Source organism: Hydra vulgaris, chromosome 03 (assembly GCF_038396675.1).
Source record: "Hydra vulgaris chromosome 03, alternate assembly HydraT2T_AEP".
Taxonomy (NCBI): domain Eukaryota; kingdom Metazoa; phylum Cnidaria; class Hydrozoa; order Anthoathecata; family Hydridae; genus Hydra; species Hydra vulgaris.
Genome location: NC_088922.1, coordinates 12,838,789 through 12,865,817, shown reverse-complemented (window position 1 = coordinate 12,865,817; position 27,029 = coordinate 12,838,789). Strand labels below are relative to the sequence as shown.

Genomic DNA, 27,029 nt, shown 5'->3' with positions numbered 1-27,029 from the left:
CTATGTTTTATTTACTTAAAAAACTAGTTTTTTTTCTTATGTGTTTCAAGATCTAAAAATAAAAATTAATCACTCTTCACTGCACATGTAAAGTTATATTTATATATATATATATATATATATATATATATATATATATATATATATATATATATATATACACATATTTATATATATATATATATATATATATATATATATATATATATATATATATATATATATATATATATATATATATATATATATATATATTATGGACCTTTAAGTCTTTAAGTCTTGGTTTCTTTAAGATAAAATTTTTTTTAATTCTTCAAACAAATAACTTATAAGTAATTATATTAAAGTTAAAATCAAAATCTAAGGTTTTTTTGTCAAGCTAAAATTTTTATTTAAATCCAAAGGTTTTTTCGTTTAGCTTTTGCAGCCTGCTTCAATCCCATTCAAGCTTATTCAAGTCAGGTAATTAGTCAAGTAAAATAAAGATATTTTCTTATATTTTTTATATATATAAAATAGTAAAAAAGCTCTATAGAATTTCTATAAACTTTTGAAATATATGGCCTATAGAAATTCTATAGAATTCTTTAGAACTTCTATAAAATCTCTGTTAATTTCTATAGAAATTTCTATAGAATTTTTTTTCTACTATTTTTTTCTATAGAAAAAAAAGTTTTATAGCAATTTTTATAGAAATAAGCAAACATTCTATAGTAATTCTATAGATTTTCTATAGGCCATATGTTTCAAAAGTTTATAGAAATTCTATTGAACTTTTTTTCCTGGGTATTGACTTGTTCTTAAACATGTTTATCTATGTTTATCATGTTTATGTTAATCGTTTGGCCTCTAACGAAAACAAGGAGTCGTAAATAAAAACCGCTACTGTTTTCTAAAAATATTTTCAAAACATTTAATTTGTAAAGTTAAATTATATCTCCGCAAAATAAAGGTTTCTAAAAGCATTTTAAAATTTTCTTTGGCTTAAAAATAATCAAAGCACAGGATAAAAAGCTCTTTAGAATTTCTATAAACTTTTGAAATATTTAGCCTATTGAAATTCTATAGAATTCTATAGAATTTCTATAGAATCTTTGTTAATTTCTATGGAACATTTTTTTCAACTTTTTATTCTATAGAAAAAAAAGTTGTATTGCAATATCTATAAGAATTAATAGACATTCTATACAAATTCTAAATAATTTCTATAGGCTATAAGTTTTAAAAGTTTATAGAATTTCTTTAGAACTTTTTTTCCTGGGAGTTTATTGAAAGATTAAAAATTTTATGGAAAAATGTTGCAGACGGGTTGTTTCAGCATAATATGTCTGGCTGATCTGTCGATTATATTTTCAGACATAATTTCTGCTGTCATAAAATGTCTCATATTTTCTTTCGACATATTTTGACATTGTTTTATGTCTGAACTATTTCTGCAGACATAAAATTTCAGATATATTCTATTAATATATTTGGCCATAATTTTATGTCTGACATATTTGCTGTTTCATATTCTTGAAGAAAAAACAATCTATGAAATTTATTGCGCATTTTTTGCGCCTAATTTAAAGAGTGAAATGAAAATAGTTTAACAAATTTGTTGCTTTTTTGCAATCAATTTTGTTTTCATAATGAAGCAATCATTATGCTTCATAAAACTTTTATTAACAAACATAAATTAGTTGTTTCATAAAGATCTTACAAACAAACAGTTGTTTCATAAAGAACTTTTTCTAGTCTTTCCAGCGTTGTGTCATTTTATAGTATTGACTAGTATTGATGTTTATTTGCTAGTATTTGATAGTATTAACTAGTTTTGATAAGTATTGGCGATTTCCCTTATTAGAATGTAAAAACTCAAAACTTAATTTTTATTACTGAAAGTGTTTTTTACTAGTAAGACTAAACTTAAAATTATTCTTCTGATTAAAAAAATAAGAAAAATAACATTTTCAGTTTTTTTAATTAATAGTTAATCTTCGAAAGTTTCCATAATGAGAATTTTTATCTCAAAAGGTTCTAAATGATAAAAACGGTTCATAGAATTTGAAATATTTTGCTTAAGTTATATTCCGCTCATTAAATTCATATTTAGTAGACCAAGAGGAAATAATTTATAACTTATTACGAATAATATACTTACAGTAATAATAATTATGATAATCATTTAGCAAAAAAATAATCGACAATTGCTTAATGACTGCATAATAAACTGCAATAAACTTGCATTATGGTTTGAAGTCAAAAATGGAGAATAATTTATTGAATGAATAAGTGAAAAGTCAACTTGAAATTAATTAAGAAGGAGGAAAATGTGAAATATGCAAAAAAAATTTTCAGAAGAATTAAGTTATATAAAAGATCACCTTCTTTGAAAACAAAAAGGGAAAGCCGACGAAATTAAATTAGTTGAAGCTACTCCAGCTACAAGGCATCGAAACGACGATGAGGTTCAATTAACTAAACAAATCAAGCTAGAAGTTGATGTAAATCAATTAGTTAGAGAAATAATTAGATTAATGATGGGCGACACAACAAATTAAAATTAAATGATGCATCATGGAGCTTAATAGATAAATATTTCAACGAATTTTTACCAATACATTCGGCCATGATGATTTGGTTCAATCACCAAAATTATCAATGAGTGAATTCTACGTTTGATGGATTCAAATGAAAATAGAAATTTAGGACGTCCCAGCAGGTAATTTGGAATTAAAATTATTAATGACAAATGCAATCAGTACACAACAACAAATTTTTTTATCCTATGTAAAGCAAAATCCAAGATTTTGCTTTACATAGGGTCATCAACTGTTAAATGCAGAAATATTGAATAGAGAAATCACATAATTGATCAAAATCCATCAAAAAATTTACACTCGATGAGAACAATCAAATTCTACATCAACAGAATAATCCATAGAATTAAAAACGACATATTCATCAAATGCTTCTGAAGAGATGATTCCGATGAACTCAGAAGATGTTGAAGCTGAAAAAGTATGCCGTTTAATTGAATATACTGGAGGAGGAACAAGACGAGGTATTGTTTACGCATCTTCAGAATCAGATAAAGATATTATTTTGTTCCATAATTGAATACGCAGACTCCTTATTTGAAACATGCAGATTCATTATTTGAAATACGCAGGTTAATTATTTGAAACACGCTGATTCCTTATGTGAAACACGCGGATTCTTTATTTTGAAAAATGTTACAAAAGAAATTGAAAAGTAATAAGGTAGACATGATCAAAAAATCTATTGATTTTCGTTTTTTAACTTGCTTTTTATTTAAAAAAGAAAACTTCAAGGAAGTAAAAAAGGAAATCTGTAGCGTCCATGTTTGAAACTAAATGTTAATTATGTATTTGCAAAATATTTTCATTTAAATAGAAGTTTCACATGCTTAGATCAAATAATAACTTAATGAGCAAAATATCTCGTTTGGTGTTCAGTAGAACAAATATCTAAAGCATGTTTGTTTTATTGCAACATGTCAATCTCAGTAAGAAATTAAAATCCATAACTGTTAAGACAATCTTAGTACGAAATTAAAATCCATAGCTGTTAAGTACAGTTCAATCAGATTGGATATTTTGAGAAAATAAAACTTTTAGAAATATTCTAAGAAGAATTAAACATTGATTAGATATAAAAATAGCCGTTCGTAAGTATACAAGACAACAAATTAAGCAAACCCCAGGAAAAAAAACTCTATAGAACTTCTATAAACTTCTGAAACATATGACCGATAGAAATTCTATAGAATTCTATAGAACTTCTATAGAATCTCTGTCAATTTCTATAGAAATTTCTATAGAACTTTTTTTCTACTATTTTTTTCTATAGAAAAAAAATTTTATAGCAATTTCTAAAGAAATTAATAGACATTCTATAGAAATTCTATAGAATTCTATAGAATTCTATAGAATTTCTATAGGCCATATGTTTCAAAAGTTTATAGAAATTCTATAGAGCTTTTTTTCCTGGGACTCTCTTTAATAAAGAAAGAAATAAAGTTAATAAAACAGTACTTATGTTAATTTTTCAAAGCGGTCACCTAATTTTTAAACTTTTCTTTTTATAAGAAAATTAAGTAAATTTATTTCACCGTATTAAAATAGCTATTTTTTAAAGTGTCCCATCTTAGCCCTCCCAGGAAAAAAGCTCTATAGAATTTCTATAAACTTTTGAAACATATGGCAAATAGAAATTTTATAGAATTCTATAGAACTTCTATAGAACCTTTGTTAATTTTTATAGAACTTTTTTTCTACTATTTTTTTCTATAGAAAAAAAAGTTTTATAGCAATTTCTATAGAAATTAATAGATATTCTATAGAAATTCTATAGAACTTCTATAGAATTTCTATATGCCATTGTTTCAAAAGTTTATAGAAATTCTATAGAGGTTTTTTACCTGGGCTACTTAAGATATGACATGTTAATCTATATTCTTTACTTTTAGTTAATTCACAAGCTGCATATGTAAGTTATAAAAAATTTAATTATATACGAAGACTATGTATTGAAATACATCAATTTCATATTTTTTATTTTTACTTTCCTTATTAAAGGACTAGCATGCTCAAATCTATTTCCATATACCATTATTCTAGCATAATTTTGCACAAAAAACATCGTTTGAAGTTTGGTGAAAACTTTATGAAAAACCTACAAGCAATTATAAAATCTATTTTAAGTTACCGATTTAGCATGCACACTAGGGTGTCCTAAAAAAAAATTAAAGGACTAGCATGCTCAAATCTATGAGCATGCTAGTCCTTTAATTAAAAATCCTCTCACATTTTTCCCATTCTCTAAGGTCCAAATGGACTAAAATTACCAGAAAAATACTTTTTGTTCCAGTAAAAGTGATAACTGTCAAATTTCATTTTTCAAAATAAAAGTGCATTTTTTTTGTAAAAAATGAAAGTCTTATAAAAATATTTATTTCTAGTTTAAGAAGTTATTCTCTGGCGACCAGTATGAAGTTCTTTAATGTGTTGCCCAATAAGTTGTCTCTAACAAAGTTCTGGGCCAATTAGATAATCTTTTCTGCGCAGCCATTGACACATTCAATTAGCTTCAAAAACCTTTTAAATATGTAAAATGTCTAATAGTCATTTCGCTTTATCCGCCATTTCAGCTCTCCAACATGAATCTCAGCTATCCTACCAGCTCATCAAGCTCCTACCAACTCAGTAAGCTCCTATAAGCATGAATCACAACCTATTGAAACCCCGCTTAGTAAGCTCCGTTGACCTGGTAACAACTGGTAGCTTCGGTTTCCCCAAATGAAACTGCTTAGACAAATTTAAATGTGTCATTTTTATCATCTTTTTCCTTTCCTGATTCATCACCTAGGATGCATTCTCAGTCATCCAATAAGCAAGCAGGTATGAATTATTTACCAAACACCTTAGGAATGAATTATTATTATTATCAACAATATTAAAAAAAAAAACTCTAAATGTACTCCCCACCCCCCCCCCCCCAAAAAAAAAAGCGATTGATAATATAATTTAACTGTTAATGGGGCCCCAGATTGATGAAAATAAAATAGTGGTACATCTCCTAATAATTAAAAGACAACTAGTTTAAAAAGCTTCATGTAGTCCCCGTGTTAAATATCTCTGTGGTCAATGGCCTCTTGAGGAACTTTAGGGCCTCCCTTTTAATGCTTTTTAAAAACAAACTGACCTGTTATCCATTTTAATCAAACCTTATGTACTCCGTCTTATTCACCTCGTTCTTAGTGACCAGCCTTTATATAATCTTACATATAGTGCTTTCCTGTGCCATTTTATTTTCTCATCAATAAGATCCTCCAAAAAATGAGAAATGTGTACCTCCAACAGGTGTTGCCTACAGGTAAATCAGGACAGGGAAGGTTGTGAAGATGGTAAAAACTCCATAAAAAAACTTTTGTGTTGGAGTGTTGGAAGCAGTGATGTAAAGAATTTTTAAATAATCATCAATATTTATTTATAAAGTTGTGTATCTGAGGTTTTCCAATGCTGAGAAGCTGGTTAAAATATTCTATTAATCAGCTTCCCATGGCAGCTGGTTGATTGGATACTTTACAGGAAGCAGTAGCTTTCTGGTATTAGTGTCTTCCTCTTTTTTTTATTTATTTGCGTCTATTCTAACAGGACAACTAATGTTAGCCACAAAACTGAACTTTTTAGTTGACCAAAGATGACTTAAATTGGCAAGTGACATGTTTTTTTAATAAGAGAATTACACGTATAACATTATATATAAGTTTAGATGATTTTTTTCTTGACCACAAAGCTTACGAGAATGCACACGGTTTTGTAAGTTAAAGTATCGTTATGAGCCTCTTAAAATATTTTAAATAAGCGTACCCAAGCCTGTTTCAAAAACTCAAATATTTATATAAAATAAAAGCATGCATTACACTAATAATAATAATATTATTCACCTTACTATTCATCAATAAATGTTAAAAAAAAAAAGAGAAAAATGTCCTAAGAAATTAAATAACATTGACAACAAAACAACATTCATTTTCTAAAGATTTAATTTTTTTAAATTTTAAAAAAATCATTTTTTGACAACTGATATTGTTTCTTTGATTATTAGTAGCCTCAGTGGACTTCAAAAATGGCAAAAACTTGAGAAATGTCCTCAAAAAGGAAAAATAAAACCTATTTCTGGTATACCCTTTTGGTGAGAGTAATTTAGAGCTTTTGATAAAGCTCTAAATAAGGCATGTTTTTGAGCACAAATCAAATAATACCGGAATTCATAAAGGTGTTTACTTGATGCATGAAAACCATTGAAGTTGTTTGATGAAGTTTGTTTTATTAATGCAAAAAAAAATATTTATGTATCAAATTCAAAGAAAGTGTGTTAGTCTGTTGAAGAAAGTGTGTTAGTCTGTTGAAGAAAGTGTGTTAGTCTTTTCTACAAGACTTTCGAGAAAGCGCGCATTTTTGTATGCTTAATCATATTTTCGAGCCTCTCGATACTTTTTGCCTAAACATACCTGAACCCAATTCTAAAAACCAAAATATGCTTTTAAAAGTCATAATAACAATAATCTATACTTAGGCATCATTATTAACTTTATTAAAAACAAAATTTTTTAAAATATTTTTACTTTATTAAAAAGAAAATATGTAATGAAATTTATTTTTATTAAAAATAAAAATAAATTTAATTACATATTTAAAAACATAATCCAACATTGATGTAATGGACATTTATTTTCGAAAAAATCACTTTTTTCTAATTAAACAGCTATCGCTCCCTGACTACGAAAATTTTTTTTCTGTCAAATTTTAGCCTTAATGGACTTCAGAGAATGGGAAAAAAATTAGGCGATATGCTGTAGAGAAAAAAAGTGTTTTTGGGACACTCTAATACACACTAATTTATATGTAATCTATGTTGGGCTACTATTTTCTTCTTAAATAATACTAATTAACGATTTAGGAATCATAGTTTTCAATGAAGATTGTCACAGAAACATTGTTGTCACAGAAAAATTGTTGTCAAAAAAACATTGTTTTCTTCTTTCAAATTTCAAGCTTATTAAGATCTGTCGTTTATTAACTTTTACTAGTTATGAACAAAAATTAACAACTCAAAACTAAAAAAAAATCAGCAAAAATATTTATCAGCCACTAATAAGAATAAAAACTATCAGTGTAATTAGACTTTAAAATGAATTTTTTTTTTTTTCACTTTTGATGAACTTTGCAAAAACTGATCTAAGAAACTAACCCTGCCATGGTTAGAAATAAACTTTTTATTTTTTTAAGGTATTAATTTGTTTCTATAAGGGCAAAGAATCTTTTTTTTTTTTTTTTTTAATGATAATTCACCTTCCCAAGGCCGAGTAGGCCACTACAGTCGAGAAGGCTACTTTAGTTGTGTTTACGAACTTCTCTTAACTTTATTACTCCAAAATCTTGACGAAAAAGGCCGCTGCGCAGAGAAACAAGTTGAGCGTGATACTATCAGGGACGTGGTGGGAATTGAAACTTCTTGCTTATGAGGCGAGCGCTCTACCGCTACACCACTACCGCATCTCTGTGTAACAAAAAGAGTTCCTTATAAAAACCGTTCAAAGTTTTTAATAATATACTGCAATGAAATACATAGCTAACAAAAAAACTTAATTGTTAATGCAAGATATTTTAAACGAAAACAAATATAAAAAATTAAAAAAAAAACAACCTTTATTTATTATTTTTATTACAGTTTATAACTATTTTGTATTGCAATTTTCAGAAGGACTAATATCAGTAAATAAAGAGACTGCAAACTCTAGATTGGTGATAACGTTTATATTCTAAGACCCAGTGGGCACGTGTCGTCCAAGGGACGTCCGTAAAACTTTCAACCGACATCTTCCCCCCCTCCTCCACCTAAAATAAAAGTTCCATAGAATTTCTATAAACTTTTGAAACATATATTAACATATATTAACATATAGACCATATAGAACATTTTTTCTACACATATTTATATAGAAAAAAAGTTTTATAGCAATTTCAATAAAAATTAATGTACATTCTATAGAAATTCTACTAAATTTCTATAGAATTTCTATAGGCCATATGTTTCAAAAGTTTATAGAAACTCTATAGAACTTTTTTGACGACGTATGTCCACATTTGTTTTATTAAAAATAATTAGTTTAAACGTGATTTCTCAATCAACAAATGCATTTCGAGCCGACAACTTGGTTGTCATATAATGAAATGTACTGCTCTCATGACCAATTGTACTGGTCATATAATCAATTGTAAATGGTTCATAAGGGGTTGTTCATAAATTAAACCACGGTTTAGGGGAGGATGGGTTAGTATTTTTGTGACAACTCATACGGAACTTGTTACTAAAAAGTTACGATGTTGTGACGAGGGAGGAGGTGGTTTGGAGGGGAGGGGGAAGGGGTATTTGTATTTTTGATTTTAATTCAATAATGCGCGGTGATTACATCAATACAAAATCAATAAGATCAATACAGGATCAATACCTGATCCATGAATACTCAGACTAATAAAAGACATTTGTTTGGCTATATTCTGCAAAAAAAAGCTACAACCATTTTATTGTTAGTGGAGAGAGTTTAGTCAATTTTTTGAGCGAATGTAATTTTTTTAAATTTAAAATTGCATTAAATTCCTAAAGATATCTTTTTTCAAAATGGTTTTAACCACTTCTGTCACTTATTTAGTTCCAAAGATATACGTATTTTAATATTTTCAATGCACAGACTTTTTATGAAATATTTTGTTGAAGTATGTCATTCAACTTTGGGCACAGAATATTAAAAAAAAAAACATTTAATTTTCTTGCGCAAAATGTTGCATTAACAAATCTGTAATAAAATTATATTAGAAATTAAATCGTAAATAGGAATATTTGTATAAATAAAAATTTTTCCGGGGTTAACAAACACGGACCATTAAATGGTCAGCAGTATAATATATTTTAAAATAAGTTTAAGAAAGTTTTTTAAGGTTTTAATTTTTACTATTTTAGGCGTAACAAAACTTTGAGAATAAATATTGATTTAAATTAACTTTTAGTAACTTTCTTTAATATATCAAATCATCAAGTGGATCCAAATAACACATACCGAAAACGTCAAAATATGCGGAAAATAAAGATTAGTCTTTTCAAAAATAAAAATCGTCGACGAAAATGTTGAAATAGTCGACGATTTCTTAATAATTATATATATATATATATATATATATATATATATATATATATATATATACATATATATAATATTATTATTATTATGTTTTGATATTAATTGTCAAAATTGATATTTATTAAATTATTAAGAAATCATCGACTGTTTCGATATTTTCGTCGACTATTTTTATATACTAAGTATATTATTTTATATACAAGATTAGATTGTATTCATTAAAACAAATAATACATGTTCTAAAGGAAACGCAGGTCCATGTTGATGATCACTAACAACGTGCCCCAAAATAAATTATGTAACAGCGTACAACATTGAATAAATAATTTATATACAAATAACAAATGAGATTTGCAGCCAACGCCGACATAATTTTTCAAAATTGATTGAGTTAATTTTACTCTTAAATTAAATTAAAGATGTTGATATTATCGGCATTCAAAACATCGAAAGGCAACTGATTCTAAATGTTAACAATTCGGTAAGAGAAACTATATTTGCGAATATCTAGTCGACATTGTTGTATGCGCATTATATATTTATGTCCTCGCGTGTTGTTTTTGTTTTCAATAAAAAAGAACATAGATTTATTAATTAAGACCAAGTTATGCAGAATTTTAAAGCAAGTTGATAAATCATGTTTTACTCGCCTTATTTCAAGCGACTCCAAATCGAGCAACTGAAGTCGGTTATAGTACGTCAAATTGCTTAATTGCTGGATTTTCTTTGTGAAACGTTTTTGCACGTTCTCAACTACCTTTATCAGTACAGCATGAAATGGCGACCAAACTGGGGAGCAATATTCTAATACAGGCCTAATACATGTATTGAAGGCTCTTACTAAGATACTAGCATCGCGGGACTTGAAACATTTTAAAAGAAGGTATGCTCTAGTATTAGCTGCATGTACAACGGTTGAAATATGCTTTTTATAGTTAAGTTGAGAATCAAGAGTCTTTTTTTTCATTAACTGAGATCTTTTGGAATAGAAGACCAAGCTAAAATATGATCTCCTAACTTATAGTTAAAGTTAATGCATTTTCTCGATGAAGCACGCGCAATCCTATAAACGAAACACTTACTGATAGAAATGGCTAGTTGCCATGTTCTGATTAAAGTATTATGTTATCAAGAGCATTAACTAGGTGATTGCTATGGTCCATATTGCAAAATGAACTGTATAACTTGACGTCATCGGCATAAAGCTTTAAAGAGCAGTCAAGATTGTTAATAATAGCGGTTATATCGTTGATATATATTAGAAAAAATGTTGGGCCTAACATGCTACCCTGAGGAACTCCGCTAACGATGTGAGTTGGGTTTGATAACGACATTACAACCTTAACTTGCTGACATCTATTGTTAAGAAATGCTGCAATTCAATTTTTTAAATTACCTCTAATGTTAAATAGAGCAAGTTTGGCTAATAATTTATGATGAGATACAGAATCAAATGCCTTTTGTCAATATATACAACATCTGTTATTAGATGTTTGTCTAGTGCAACACTCCAATCATTTACTGATTCTAAGAGGTTAGTGCATGTGGAGCGTTTTTTGAGGTAACCATTTTAATTATTGGCTATTAAGTTATGGAGAGTTAAGTAATCATTAAAACATTATATACAATGTTTAACTTGGCTATTTCATTCATAAAATAGAAAAAATTGTTTAACTTACTACCATAGGACTTTGCACTTCATCAGTAATTTGTCATGTTGCCTAAGGTTAGCCCCCAATTACTGGATTCTTTCCTTTACTTGGTATGCAGTTCAGGTAAAAGTAAATGTAATTTTGCCTAACGTTAGCCCTCCATTTCTGGATTCTTTCCTTTACTTAATAGGCAGTTCATATAAAAGTAAATGTAATTTTGCCAAAGCTTTTTTTTTTTGTGATTTTTTTTTCAATTATTTATAATTAACAGTTAAACGTAACACAAAAAAATATTGATATATAATGTAAAAATATCTTAACATAAAATAAAATTGGTAAATATAAACACTTCAAATATGATTCAAAAAAGATAAAATTGTACTCAAATGCAATAAACAGATTAGTGGAACATATTTTTAATTGATTTTACCAATAAACAAAAAATAATTCAAAATTAGAAATGATTTATATTAAATAAAATTACATCAGAAGGGGCTGTCCATAAACGACGTCACGCTTCTGCGGGGGGTCTAGCCTTTGTGACAACCGGTGACAAGTGGGAAGGGGGGGAGAGGGTGCGGGTATAGAAATGTGACATCACAAAAAATAAAATGTTGACATAAATATAAAACTTTTTAAAAACGAATTTCTAAACAAATTCAATTTGAAATAATGCATTAATAATGAGTTCTTTTGTTGGACTTTCAATACATTTTATTCAACATAATAAATTTAAATTAAATATTTAAATTCGATATTTATCCATATAGAGGAGGAAGGGGGGAAATTTCTTGTGGCGTTATACTTTAAGGGGAGTCTAACTTTTTCTACTTTTCGTAGAATTATGTTAACTGGCAAATATGTTTAGAATAAATCATGTCTAAAAATAAAAACTGTATTACATGATATACAGGTGACTCATGCTTGTAATTGTCGTTTTTCTGTTTTAGTATCATTTAGGTACATTGTTTTATAACACAGTTTTATTATGGCATCTCGTGAAATCGCAAACAATATCTTGAAAAGTACTGAACACTTGAGTAAAAAAGATTGCTTACAGGCTTTGCAAAATGCAGGTTATAGCAAATCTGGTGCATACAAGATTCTCGGACAAGCAGAGAAGATGGTGGGTGTTAAAGATGGTTGAAGAAACAATGGAGCTGCTAGAAAGATCACTGGTGCTGCACTTGGAGGTCTTATATGTGAATTTAACAACACAACAAACAAAATTTTAAGAAGAGCTGCCCCAAAATACAATTTTTGCCACAAAACTGTTTTAAATACTTTGAACAGACATGGTGTTTATTGTCACAAGCAAGAACTAGCACTATTTTACCATCCAGCTAAAAAAAGCAAAATAAGAAAAGCCTTTGGACGACTTTATCGACAGCATTTAACAAAGGGAGCAGATGAACTTCCGATCATCATAATGGATGATAAAACATATATAACACAGAATGATGGGACCAAGTTTTCAAGTATAACTTTTTATGCCAAAGATGCCTCAACAACTCCAGAATAGATTCGCTTTTCAGGTCACACCAAGTTTCCCTTTAAAATAGGTGTTTGCTATGCATTGTGTGATCATGGTGTTTCTGATTACTTTATCTGGAACCAGGGAATGGCCATTGATGCCTAGATGTACAAATTTGAATGCCTTCAACAAAGACTAATCCCCTACATTGAGAAGCACTGCCCTGATAAAGCTTGCATCTTTTGGCCAGACAAAGCATCATCACATTATTCTTCAAAAGTAGTTAAGTATTTAAACAACAAACAAATTCCATTTGTTTTGAAACAAAATAACCCACCAATGTCCCTCAATGTCGGCTTATCGAGCTCCTTCATGCTGAAATCAAAAGACAAGTGTTTGCTGGTTCCTTTCAACCAGAAAATGTTGATCAATTAAAATCAAGAGTATGTCAAATCATGAATGAACTTGTAAAGCATGCTCCAAAAATGTGTACTAACTTTTCATCTCGGGTCTGTGCTCTTGTTGACAAAGCTTATCGCAATGGATTATTATCTATTCAAAAGTAACTTGTAAACTTGTATAATGAATATAAATCTTTTATTGGAATGAATACTTTGTCTTTCTTTTACGAGTTTTTCAAAATTTTTTAAGAATAAGAAAATTTTAAAAAAATTCTACGAATCAATTACACATACGCTAGAAGGCAGATAGCTTTATCTTTTTTAAATGCTTCTTTTCTTTCATCATACTTGTATTTCATCATTGATACTTTGGTTCTTGAATAATCAAGTAATTTTTTTCTCTTTTTATCTGTTTTACTATTTAGCCATTCTAATGTTTGATTCTGAGACCACATCGTCAAAGCCTGGATAGTTTGAACATTTGTATTTGGTTTTATACGTATCATTAAATCCAAAATGGCAAAGTCACTTTCTGATGCTTTGTTAGTAACAGAGACATTAGAAGTTGCATCAGCAACTGAATCAGATGGATTCCAATATTTACCACCAGGTAACTGATCAGCACACTGACGTTCCAAAATAATAAGAATAGCATGAAAAATAACTTCAAGTGATTGTACAGTCAAAGAATCTAACTCATCATTTTGTGTGCTTTTAAACAGTTTGCAGTAAACCATATCTTGATGAAGAAGATCCTTAGTATCCTCCAAAATTTTTCCATTTGCAAACAATAAAGAAGAAACATCCTTACAAAGAGTTGAAAGTCTAATTTTCAAAAGAAGTAGGTAGGGGTTCAATAGCAAAATGCTATCAAGTGATTCGATAATTCGCCACAAAGGACCTGTAAGTAGTAGAGGAAAGAAGAGAATTAAAATATGAGGCAACACCAGCTTCCTCACTACCCCTTGAATGAAATGCCTTACATGCAGTACGAACCTAGTGGCGCCACTTTCTTTACAAAAGCAAAAATATTTTCATAATTATCTTCCAACAAAACTTTTTCAAAAGAATTTAAAGCTTTATCAGTTTCAAAAGCAAAATTAGCAAGCAAATGGAGTTTGCAGAAAAAATTACTCATATCCTTCATTTTATCTTTGACATTTGTAGAAAGTAAATCCCAATTACTGATTGCAATTGGCAAATATTTTTCCCTTAATATTTTTAAATGCGAGTTAAATAGAGGATTAACTGGACCGAGGTCAGACATTGTTGCTTTAATTGATGTTATTAATTTAGCAAAATTGATTTCTTTTTCCATGGCAGAGTTGCTAACAACAAAAAAAAAAGTAGCTGCATCACCACCAACCACTTCAGACAAACCGAAAAGATAATGATTTCCTACTTTTTGTTGTTATTTGAAAATTTTGATAATGTTTATGGTATTTCTGCGTACCATCACCATGCAAACAATTGCCAACATTAGAGTTTTTATTAGCCAAATTATTCTCAACCATTGCTTCAGCAACTTGAAATTGACCTAAAATTGCAGCTTCCTGAATTAACCTGCATTTAACAGCAGCTGATGGCAGTTTAGATTATTTACATTATTTTTTGCTAGTTTGTTAAGTACTACTTTAATGACATCGTTGACACCATTCATACTTACATTCATTGAAAGCAATTTCGTAATGGTTTTTCTAATGTTATTACAATATCTACCATCTTCAAAAGTTATTATTTCCTCATCATCCAACAAAGAAACCAACTTATGAAGTTCTTGATTCTCTTCTTTTAAAACCTTTCTATATAATGTTGCAACTTCTTTTTCTAAACTTATAAGATTTTTCATATTGTTTTCATTAATATAAATGTTTTTATTTCGTAAAGCAATTTTTAAATTACTTTCTTTTTTTTGCAACTTCAGTTTTTCTCTTTTTAATTCTGAAATATTTATATCTGAATAACACTAATTATTACTTAATCACTACACAAATCTATATAAAAATCTACTTTGTAATATATGTATTACTAGATATGTATAAATATATATCCAGTTCATTAGAATAAAGGAGAATTATTTTTCTGAAATATCTATATCGAACTGATAACTATTGTTTCTTTTTTTAATTGTGATATTTTACATTTTGTTTCTTTTTTTAAGGAATTGATTTCATTCTTTTTTATTTCCAGCTAAGCATCACGGTATTTAACTTTTTTATTTAAGTTTCTAGCACTAAATGATTTTTTGTGTACCTAAACTAACTCTAACTTGTTTTCAATAATGTTTTATTCCTTTTCACAATAAAGATTTTTAATATGGTTTAGCTCACTTTCCATTAATAAGTTTTTTGAAATAAGCATTTGTAGATTGTTAGACATATTTTCAAAATATTTTAGATGTTTAAAATAATCTAAATTTAAATCCATCATTGATTCAATTTTTCTTTTTAAAGTTTTCTTTTCTTTTTTGAGCATTTTGTTTTCGCTGGTTAAAGTTATTTTTTCAGGAATATTAGAACTATTTAATGCATTATTATTTGCCACGGGTGGAGTAAAGATTTCACCTAATAGCAATACCAACCTACTATTTTTGCAAAGTTTCTTTAACTTTCTGATGTTATTAAGTAATCTATAACCATGAGCGAGACTAGGTTTTTTCAAACCGAGACGAGAAGTTAGTACTTCTCGTGAGACCGAGAATGAGACGAGAGAAATTTAACAATTTTTGAAAACAAAGTTATTAAAATCCAAGTAAAAAAAAAAAATGTAAACATGGTTTTGACAAATAGACACAAATGACATTTTTCAAATATAAACAACTTTTTCAAATATTAATTCAGAATTTTTTTGCCAAACTTTTCCAACAAGACAATGTTTTCTCTGATTAAAATGATTTGTTCTACTTTTTCTGGGTGTAAGTTGTGTCTGGATGATCGGACGACATTTCCACCTGAGCTAAAAACTCTCTCTGATTTAGTTGAACTTGCTGGAATAGCTAAAATTTGTCTAGCTAATGAAAAGAGTTCTGGCAATGTATTTGAATACAGTTTCCACCAATCAAGAATCGGAAAGTCTTTTTTGGCATCATGGATATATTCATACTGGCACATTTCGCTCAAAATAGGATTCATTTCAGATGTTGACTCTTGTGTTTTAAGTCTGACTTTTAACTTGCGCTTCAGTTTTGAATTAGGGGACAAATCTGCTGAAAGGACTCTGGCAACAGGTTGGCACTCAACATTATCCTTAACCTGTGAGGCTAACCATTCTTTTGTTGTTTGAAATTTTTTGAAGAGCTTCAAGTGAAGTCCCTTTATAGCAGGATTTAAGTACTTTGCTGCAGCACTCAATAAGTTTCCAGTGTGACAAAGAGGAAATCTTTTCTCAATGCAGCTTTTCAAGTTTTTTGCATACAAGACACCGTAGCCATTTTTTCCATCCGTCTCAATAAATTGATTAATTTTGTCATGGATTAAATAAAGAGAATTGGCGACAGTGTTAATTGTTGGAATAGACTCAGCCGACCACGTTTCTGTAGCTTCTTTAAGTGGTGCCAAAATTTCTACTGCTCCCTTGATTGATTTCCACTGTGATGCACTTATGGTCTTTAAAGAAAAAATATCTTCATTTGCACATAAGCTGATAATTGCACTCTTTAGATAAACGACAGAAGCCATGCAATCCAGTTCACTATTCCATCTTGTGTCAACAGATTGGCGTAACTGTCTAAAATTGATTCCTTAAGCGTCTGATTCTGATTCAAGCAACTCAGCTGCAACTGTTGACTGGTGAGTTAAAGAAGCCAAATCTTTGCATGTTTGCAACGCATCATCCATTCCAGCAGTCATTCCCAATGAGTCTCGAACTGCACATTGCAAAATATGATTGTTGCACAAGTATTGGTCAAGGCGCTTTGACAATTTGACTGCAAGTTTCATGTTTCTTGCCTGGTCGTTCACGCAGTACATTGGCAAAACAGCAGGCAAATTTAGTTCTTCTAAGAAAGAATCCAGCTTTCCTTCAATTAAGATACCAGTGTGTCTGCCTGGGAACTGTTGGACATTGGGTGTCCAGTGATGTAGTCTCCAATTTTCGTCAATAGCATGAAAAGTCCAAGAGATGTAGCTGTTCTGAGCTCTAGAAGTCCAAAGGTTAGAAGTAAATGCAGTACTTTTTAGATTAGGCGTAATCTCCGTTATTATGCTCTTCATTCCAGCTTAAACTTCTCTTGACCGAATTGAAAGCTTTCTTGAATATGTTGTTCTGTGATGAAGGCTCAGTTTAGGGTTTGCAATGTCAAACAATTTCTTGAAACCTCTTCCTTCGACTGCTGAAAAGGATGCCAGATCAGTGCAAAAGTAATCCAGCATTGCAGAATCAAACTATTTTTGAATGGAATTGTCTTTGTCATATTTGGACTTTGTTTCAAGCATTTCGACCATGGTTCGTTGTTTCTTCTTAGGAGGAGGAAGAAGAGAGTCGTTAGTTTTTTCAGAATAATCAACGTAATCTTGGCTGTGTTTTTTTTCGAGATGACAATAAAGTCCGCTTGTGTTTCCATCTTTTGTTTTCAAAGACTTTTTGCACGCCTTGCATTCAGCACCGTCACTTATTTTTTGAAAATATCTCCAGATTTTGTTTTATCTTGGTGACATTTTTGATCGTTGAAATGAGGCAAGAATATTTCTTTTCAATATTAACAATATGTGTCAAGTTGAATTCCAATGGTAAACTAATGAAATTAAGTCAAAAGTGCACCATTTTATACAAAAAGTTTTTGTATTTAAAATCTATTTAAATTTTTAATTAGATTTTTAAAAAAAATCTAATTAAAAAGTCTAATTAAAAAATCTAATTATAAATCTAATCAAAAATTTAATTTGTTTTTGTCAAAAACAAATTAATTAAAATCACGGAGTTAAAATATTAACTAATTAAAAAAAAAACTATTAAGCATTTTGTAAATTATAATAATTTTTAATTTGGGAAATAATATAATATTTAAGTCTCGTTTTACTTCTCGCGAGAATTTTCAATTTCTCGTTTCTCACGAGAAGTCCCATTTCTCACGAGAAACGAGAACGAGACGAGATCTTGCTCATGGTTAGTATTCTAGTTATCTTTATGGATAATGATTTTTCGCAGCAGATCAGATTAATACAGTGGAGAAAATAGAATTAGCCTCACCATGTACTGATCCAATGGTTTGTAAATTAGTAAGGAAGTTTGTGCGGTGCATCTTTTGTATCCACACACATATAATTATAGTTATAAACAACGACATTTTAGATTATGATATAGCATAATTAAATTGCATTTGATAAAACCATAAAATGTAAAAAATAGAATTAGCCTCATCAATAGTTATTTTCAGTTTACTCGTATATTTTGATCTAGTAATACGTATTTGTGACTTAATTTTGTATTATTATTTGCAAATTAAACAAAAACTGTGAAATCAGTGCTCATAAAGCTTTTTAGCATTTAGTTTTGAATACCTTAATTTGAAATGGAACGTGGTTAGCGTTTAACGAATGAAGAATTAGCAGTAATTAAAGCATACAAAGATACAAGCTTATCTAATTGGGAAATTGCAAAGAAAATTAGAAGATCATCAAAAGTGGTTAATAATTACTTCAAAATTGGCGTTAATTATGGAACTTATAAGGGAAGTGGTGGCAAACGTAAAATTGAAAATCGTACCAAATCAGTTATTGTATGTCGTGCCGCTGCTCAGCACATGACTGCATTTCAAATTCGTGCTGATTTACAATTACCTGTATCTGTTTAACGTGTCTTAACCAACTTTCATGAAGATCCAATCACAGTTTGGAAAGAGCGTAAACCAAAACAAAACTTACTGCTCGTTATAAAGAAGGTAGATTACAATTTGCAAAAGAACACATGTCTTGGCAGGACGAGTGGCATCAAGTTCTCTTCAGTGATGAAAAAAAGTTCAATCTAGATGGTCCTGATGGCTATCAATATTACTGGCACGACCTTCGAAAAGAGAAAGAAACTCGGATAGGTTGTAACTTTGGTGGGGAAACTGTTATGGTTTGGGGGGCTTTTACCTTTGCTGGAAAACTCCCACTTGCAAGAATTTCAACAAATATCAATTCACATGACTACATTGACTTATTAGAAATAAGTTTGCTTGAACATGGTAAGGAATTGATGGGTGAAAATTTCACTTTTCAACAAGATAATGCTGCTATATATTATTCAAAACATACAAAAGCTTGGTTTAGAGAAAAAAATTTTCACGTAATGGAATGGCCCGCATCTAGTCCAGATCTTAATCTAATTGAAAATCTATGGGGAATACTTTCTAGAAAAGTTTATGAAAATGGTAAGCAATTCGAATCCACCTTGGAGCTGAAAACTCGTATCAAACAAGCTTGGAATGAAATACCTATAGAAACTATTCAAAATCTTGTGACTAATATTTGTCAAGTCGCATATTTGAAGTCATTGAAAAATCAGGAAGCAATACTAAATGTTAAATGAGCAAAAAAACAAAACATTTTTTGTATTTTCTTGTATATAACGTAAATGAGACTAATTCTATTTTTTCCACAAATTGAATACTTTTAATTTTTTTTCCGTTTGTAATTTATCAAACATACCAATTTATAAACTTTTTAGTTGTAGCAGAGGATAATAAGAAATAAAGTAGATTTGATAATTGCTTCACTGCCATTTTTGTTAAATTAAAACAAAAAATAAAGGTGAGGCTAATTCTATTTTCTCCGCTGTACTAAAATCTAAACAAAACTTACAATAAACACCATTGCAGGAGGTATCTTTTAACGCTAAATACCAATCATAAATTTCTTTATTAAGCATTTTATCTAAACAAATATACAACTTTTTTTTCAGATGTGGAAACTATACTGTATATATATAATGTATGTATATATATATATATATATATATATATATATATATATATATATATATATATATATATATATATATATATATATATATATATATAAAGTATGTATATATATATAATGTATGCATGTATATATATATATATATATATAATATATATATATATATATATATATTTATATATATATATATATATATACATATACATAATGTATGTATTTATATATATATATATATATATATATATATATATATATATATATATATATATATATATATATATATATATAACAAAAAACAAAAAAGCCACCCTATTTACTCACAAAAAAACTTATATATAACCTACATAATAAATAGTTGCAAAACCTATTTTCATGTGAAGACCGATGAATTATCTAAATTTACTGGTATTTACACAAAATTGAATCATTAATAAATGAACAACTTTTTTAAATCAAAAGAAAAATGTCGTCTTCACATAAATAAATGTTCTGCATTCTTTTCTGAAAAAAAAAAACAATATATATATATATATATATGTATTATTGATTTTGATGGGTGGGTTTTACTTCTTCGGCACTTACCTAAAATCTTTTTTTGTATTTTTGAGACGAAGTTTTTCAAAAACAAGCGTTATATTTTTTTCCGCAACAAAATATCACGTGACTAAACTCCCTAGTTAGTGTTTAAAATAATATGTAATCAAACATTTAAATTTAGTTTTGTCTAACAATTTTTAGAACATGTCAATTGTAATACCTGATAAATCTTCAGCTACCGATGAACATACATCAATTGAAAAATCTCTACTGGATGAATCTTCAGCTACCGATGAATATACAACAATTGAAAAATCTCTACTGGATGAATCTTCAGCTACCGATAAATATACAATAATTGCAAAATCTCTACTGGATGAATCTTCAGCTACCGATGAATATACAACAATTGAAAAATCTCTACTGGAAATGCTATTTGTTACTTCTAACGCAACAACAATGACGTATAAAACTAAATCTTTAACATTTAAAGAAGCTTCAAAATTTGGTGAAACACTCAATGAATTTTCGGTAAATGATAAATTTACAGCAACCCAAATTCGTAAAACAAAAATTCCTGATCTTACAATTGTTTCTGTTACATCGTATGATAAACGTACTATAAATCCAACAGCAACTTCATTTGTAAATTCGGCTGAATCAAATTTAAATTCCAATTCTTTAATTGTTCATTGTAACTTTAGTTTTCCAAAAGTATATGATCCCAATGATAACTATATGGTTTGTAAAGCTTGCCAAAACGAGTTAAACTTTACAAATAATCAATTTCAATCATGTAAAACATTAAAAGGAAGTACTATCGTTAATTTCGATCTAGTTGTTTCCTCAAGTAATGTAGATTCTGTGTTGAATAACATAGAAAATAGGGTAAAGAGTGGAAACATGAAAATAATTATTAAATCAAGTGAATATGTAGCTAATATCAGTTCATTTTCTTACGCTTTATACTTAGAACCAACGTTACTAAATAAGGAACCAACACCACTAAATGAAGAAGATAGCAATGATGGCTTGTCAGACGCAGATATTGTGATTATTGTTGTGTGTGTACTTATTGGGGCTCTTGGTATTATTAATATAGGAGTTTTGACATACATTGGACATAAGGATAAGGTATTTTTTTTAATAAACATTGTCAACTAAAAAAAAAAAAAAATAATAACTACCTTAGAGAGTATGAACTATATGAATATGACAATCTTTTTAGCTTTGATTTATAGTAAAAAAAAGTAAAAGCAACAATAATTTTCTAGCTTAAGAAACGATCAGTATCCCCTTGTGATAGTGCAACTACAATCGAGCCAAAGGAAAATAAATAACTCACCAAGTAAATATTTTTTTTAGATTTAATTGTTTAAAAATACTATTTTTTATTATAAAAATTTAATCTGAAAGATTAAGTAAAATAAAAATAAACCAATAAAGTAAAAGTATATAGTAACTACAGTGTCGTGCCTAGAGCCTCCTAAACCTCCTCCCCCGATAAGAGGGAGGGTTGGGCAGCAATTTTAGGGGTCTTATTTTCAAATTTAGGACACTTTTTGAAATCTAAGGAGTTTTTTTTTCTTAAGTAATACTTAGTGGAAAATTTTCAAGAAAGTAGGGCCCTAATGACAGATTTTTGGGGGAGGCCTCTAGCCCACTACACTGTTAAAAAATTTGCCGTAGATTCAACGGAGAATGTCTAGCAGCAAAGTGACTTTCTCCGTAAAAATTATCAGTTTCCGTAATTTCTATTTTCCCTAAAAATCAACGGAAAAAAAGTCCGTAAAAATGATACAGAACTTTCTCCGTAAAATTCACGATTTCCGTGTTTCATTTTTTCCGTACAAATTAACGGAGAATGTCAGCCAGCAAAAAGACAGCACTTTCTCCGTAAAATTTACGTTATCCGTATCTCATTTTTTCCATTCAAATTAATGGAAAAACTCCGTTAATTCAGTTACTTAACTCATTTTACAGAATTTATGCGAAAGTCAAAAATAAATGAATAGAATTTATATGTTTTTATAAAAATGTATTTCGACTATTAAGAAACTACTCGTATTTAAAATGATTAAAAATTATAATATAATACACATCAGGCAATAATAGTCACAATAAATATAAACAAAACTATATTAAATTATAGTAGCTACTATATATAATATATTTTATATGTTATATAATATTTATAACAACAAATAATATTTTATTATGACAAATTATACTATATTATAAAAGTTATTATATATATTATATTATAATAGTTATAATAAACATAAACAAAACGTCTTTTGATCTATTGATGTCTATTGATGCTCTGTCCACTCAAATAGCGCTAGTTCGTTTACAAAACTCAAAACTTATGGGTGAGGTCCGACATACTGCTTTTTTACAATTTAATTTCCTTTTTCAGGATTCATTTTTGCAATACATCTAAATAATAGTTAGATCAGATTAATAAATCATTATTTACAGTAAAAAAAAGAAAAGAAAGTAATGTTGAAAAATTGTATGTAGACCGAGCATGTAGACCATGCAGTTGCAGATAATCAGGATGTAGTGATATTGAAAAAAGTGTAGGTTAGAAGTAGATAAAGTTAAAGAATACATTGCAGGTAATATGAAAAAGCTATGGATTTTTATAGATTTTTTATAATCAAGTATAAAAGTATATCATCACAAATGACACTTATGAATTTACTTTCGTGTTTTTTGTGGCAAAAGAGGAGCATTTTTGTGGAGTAAACCCATGTATTCAGTTTGCAGCTTTTCCAGGGAATTTTGAAAACATCTGTCCAATTGTTCAGCATAGCACTTGGAGATTCAGATGTAGGTACATTAAAAATTCAAGGCTAGGTTGAAACCGAAACCAAGGCATGAATCTGAGAAAAACTTTCAATAGTAGTATTTCATTTTAAAAGTTACAATCAAAATTAATCAATATATATAAATTCAAATAAATAACTAAACAATAGTTTAACAATTTAACCTCAAAATTTCTAGTTTACAGATAACTTTGTCAAAACATTTTAAATAATTTAAATATAGATCAGATAACAAGAATAATAATTAAGAGAGCTTTTTTAAAAAGACTGGGCACTACATAAAAAAAAAAAATACATCTAACATACTATTTTATTTAATATATACTTTATTTCCTTGCGCTTAACCTCCATGTGGTTTATCCTCTTCCGAATAACTGCCATATAGAGACTACATACCAAGACCCACGAAGACGAGTTCAGCTTACTAAATAGCATCATAACCTATTTGCAGACCAAGGGTAAGTGATTTTAAAAAGATGAAGGACACAAGAGAGAAAGTTAGAAGTCGAGTTAGAAAATTGGCGTAAAGATAACGGTGTTAGAATGTGCAACTTATATTCAATATCAAGTTCACTTGATAGGAACCCTTGTTGTGTATAAAGTTTTACACAATTTACGTAAGATTTTTTTTTTTATATCTATTTATTTAACGAAAATATTGAACAAAATTACAGATTTATTTATAATTTACAAAATTAGGTTCGGTGTCACTCGTATAGTTTAAAACTAGTCATTGGAGAGACACCTTAATAAAATAAACAAATAAAGCAAAAAAATAAAAAAGCAACAAACAGTAATAATATAGATAGTGACCAAAAAATAATAATAATAAAAAGGAGAATAATAACTATTAAAAAAAGCCCGACTAATAACAAAAAAGAAAAAAGTAAATGAGCTGAGTTGAGAGATAATGAATGAATGAGATAACACAACGTTTAACGATTAGAAGGGTAATAGAAAATAAAGAAGAAAACAAAAGGATATATTTAAATATTATGACGAGAGAGAAAAAAAAATGAAATCATTTGAATAATAGCAGCAAATGTAAAACGCAACAATAATAAAAATAATTAGCAACAAAACCACAAAAAAAAAAAAAAAAAAAAAAAAAAAGCACAACTAAACGATGCACAAGATTACATGACAGTATAAACAAAAATAGAAATACGCAACAATATAAACAATACACAAAATTACACGACAATATAAACAATTCAAACAACATAAAATATTAAAACTCTTTGCTTTCTTTTAATAACTTTCTTTGCTTTCTTTTAATAACTTAATAATGTTTTTTATTTTTAAAAATCTTAAGAACATTTTTTCTTTTAACTTTACTTTTAGTTGTTCTGTTAATTTAATATTGTTCTTCAATTCATATTCTTTAAAATTTTCATTGTTTTCACTTCATAAGTTTTTTGCAAATCTTCTATTCTAAACCATTTTATATAATTTTTCTTTATTTCTTTTTTTCTATTTTTTAGGTTTTTGCCGTTAAAAAAATACTTTCTCCATTTGCAATGCCATATATATATATATATAATATATATATATATATATATATATATATATATATATATATATATATATATATATATATATATATATATGTAAATTATGTTAGTGTATTTTACAAATAGAGTGCTCAATGTTCTTAAAGAACAGAGCAATAATAAATTACTCTTCCTGATGATCCAGCAATGGTGAAACTTCAAGTCAAAGATAAAAGTTAGATAAGTGTTTTTTACTAATTTATATATATATATATATATATATATATATATATATATATATATTTTTTTCACCTTTTTTTGAATAAAATTGGTTATTTCAGAAGATTTTATAAACTTTTTGACAAACATTATTAAGAAACACACGTCGATTTGGAAGTTTCCTACAAAAAAATGCAAAATTTATATTACTATCAATAAGATTGTATCATCTTACGAGTTGAAATGGAGGGATAACAGTTGTCGCAAATAAATTTGAATTAGAATCACTTTCAGCAGTATTAAATTTTTGGTTAACAACAGAAACTGCCATCAAAAACTTAAGCTAAATATTATCTCTGCACTATTGTCATTAGTATACAGTGATTGTATTTAGGGAAAATTTTTTCTTCTTTTTATAGTACAATACGTCTGAATTGTATTTTCTAACAAACTTTTGAATGTTACTAGCGTAACGATATTGAAAATCGAGATACCATTTGGTCTCCTAGCCAATATAAATTACCCAATATCTTTGTAACGTGGGTACATATTTAAAATTTCTGATAATAATTTTTTGTCTATTAATTTGATATTGTTGTTTACTTAAACTAGAATCCAAGAATTAATTTTAATTTTTCTTTGGCTGTTTAGAGAACGGGTTGTTTTTTTTCAAAAATAAAGTTTTTTTTTAAAATTTAGGTGGAATAAGGTGAACTACCGTTCGATGCTTTAATAAACAACGCCAAATCGCGTTTTTTTTTTGCTAACGTACAGCCATACCTGCTGCTAGCAATATCAGAAATGTTTTGTGCAATTTATCGTTACATATTGTTGATGCTTTATCATTTATTCTCGTTTAGTTTGTTTGGTAATAAACCTGATTGTCAAGAAATTCTTGATGAAACTGACTGAATAAAAGAGGTTGATAGAATCGCACTGTTAAAAAATGTAATTTCTCCCCTCAATCTGAGCTGTTACTTTTAAATCTTTCTGATACTTTGCCGTTTTTCAATCAAAAAAACTGCGCAAATGGCAAATTCGTTGCTAACTTCAGTTCAATTATTTCTAACTATTTGAATGACGTGAGCATATACATTTAACTTTATCTTGTTTTTTTTTTATCTTTCTCATCTAGCCACACATTAAATAAATCCTCGTGTTTAAAACGAAACAACGAAAATAAATATATAAATAGATGGGGGAAATAAATAAATGCATATATGGGGGTAACTATGGGCAGGTTTAAAAAGTTGGAAAATATTTCTAAACAACTAAATTTAATCCTGCAAAAAATATTTTGTAGAATTATGTAGACTTAATTTTAATAAGAAATATAAATCTATGGATGAAGATGTTATAAATTTGCTTTTATATAAATAATATAAAAGTGTCATATTTCAATTTAACTACACATTTTAAAAAAGTTCATACTTGTATAAAAATAATTCACTTTACAGCAAATAAAAGTAATTTTTAATAAAAAAGTAACGTATCTGACTGGTCACCATACGCTTACTAAACCAGAGCCAACAACACGAGTTTCAAAGTAAAGGGATGCAATTGTCAATTTCTAAAAAAAATCCTCTATATATTAAAATTAAAAAAAAAGAGCTTAAGAAGAAAAGTGAGGAGAGCCCAGAGTCCCCTGCACCCTGCTGTCGTCGACCCTGTCTTGACCTGAGATAAAAAACTCTTATTTTGAATGCATAGTATAAAAAAAAATAATAATTTTGTAATTGGCTATATTTATTTATACTTTGAAGAATTTACTTCAAAATGTCACATAAAAAATATTCTACATTGTTAATAGT

At 28.3% G+C, this 27,029-nt stretch overlaps 1 protein-coding gene across 2 annotated transcripts in view; it reads left to right on the top strand.

The window, feature by feature from the left end:
- The window catches only part of LOC136077659 (uncharacterized), a 54,253-nt gene that overhangs the window by 4,519 nt on the left and 22,705 nt on the right, over window positions 1–27,029 (top strand). For both annotated transcript variants that reach the window (XM_065791903.1, XM_065791904.1), the window contains exons 2-4: window positions 419–462; window positions 20,877–21,809; window positions 21,950–22,023. In XM_065791903.1, coding sequence (XP_065647975.1) covers window positions 419–462; window positions 20,877–21,809; window positions 21,950–22,015 — 1,043 coding nt within the window. In that variant the 3' untranslated portion in view covers window positions 22,016–22,023. The remainder of the gene's footprint in view (window positions 1–418; window positions 463–20,876; window positions 21,810–21,949; window positions 22,024–27,029) is intronic.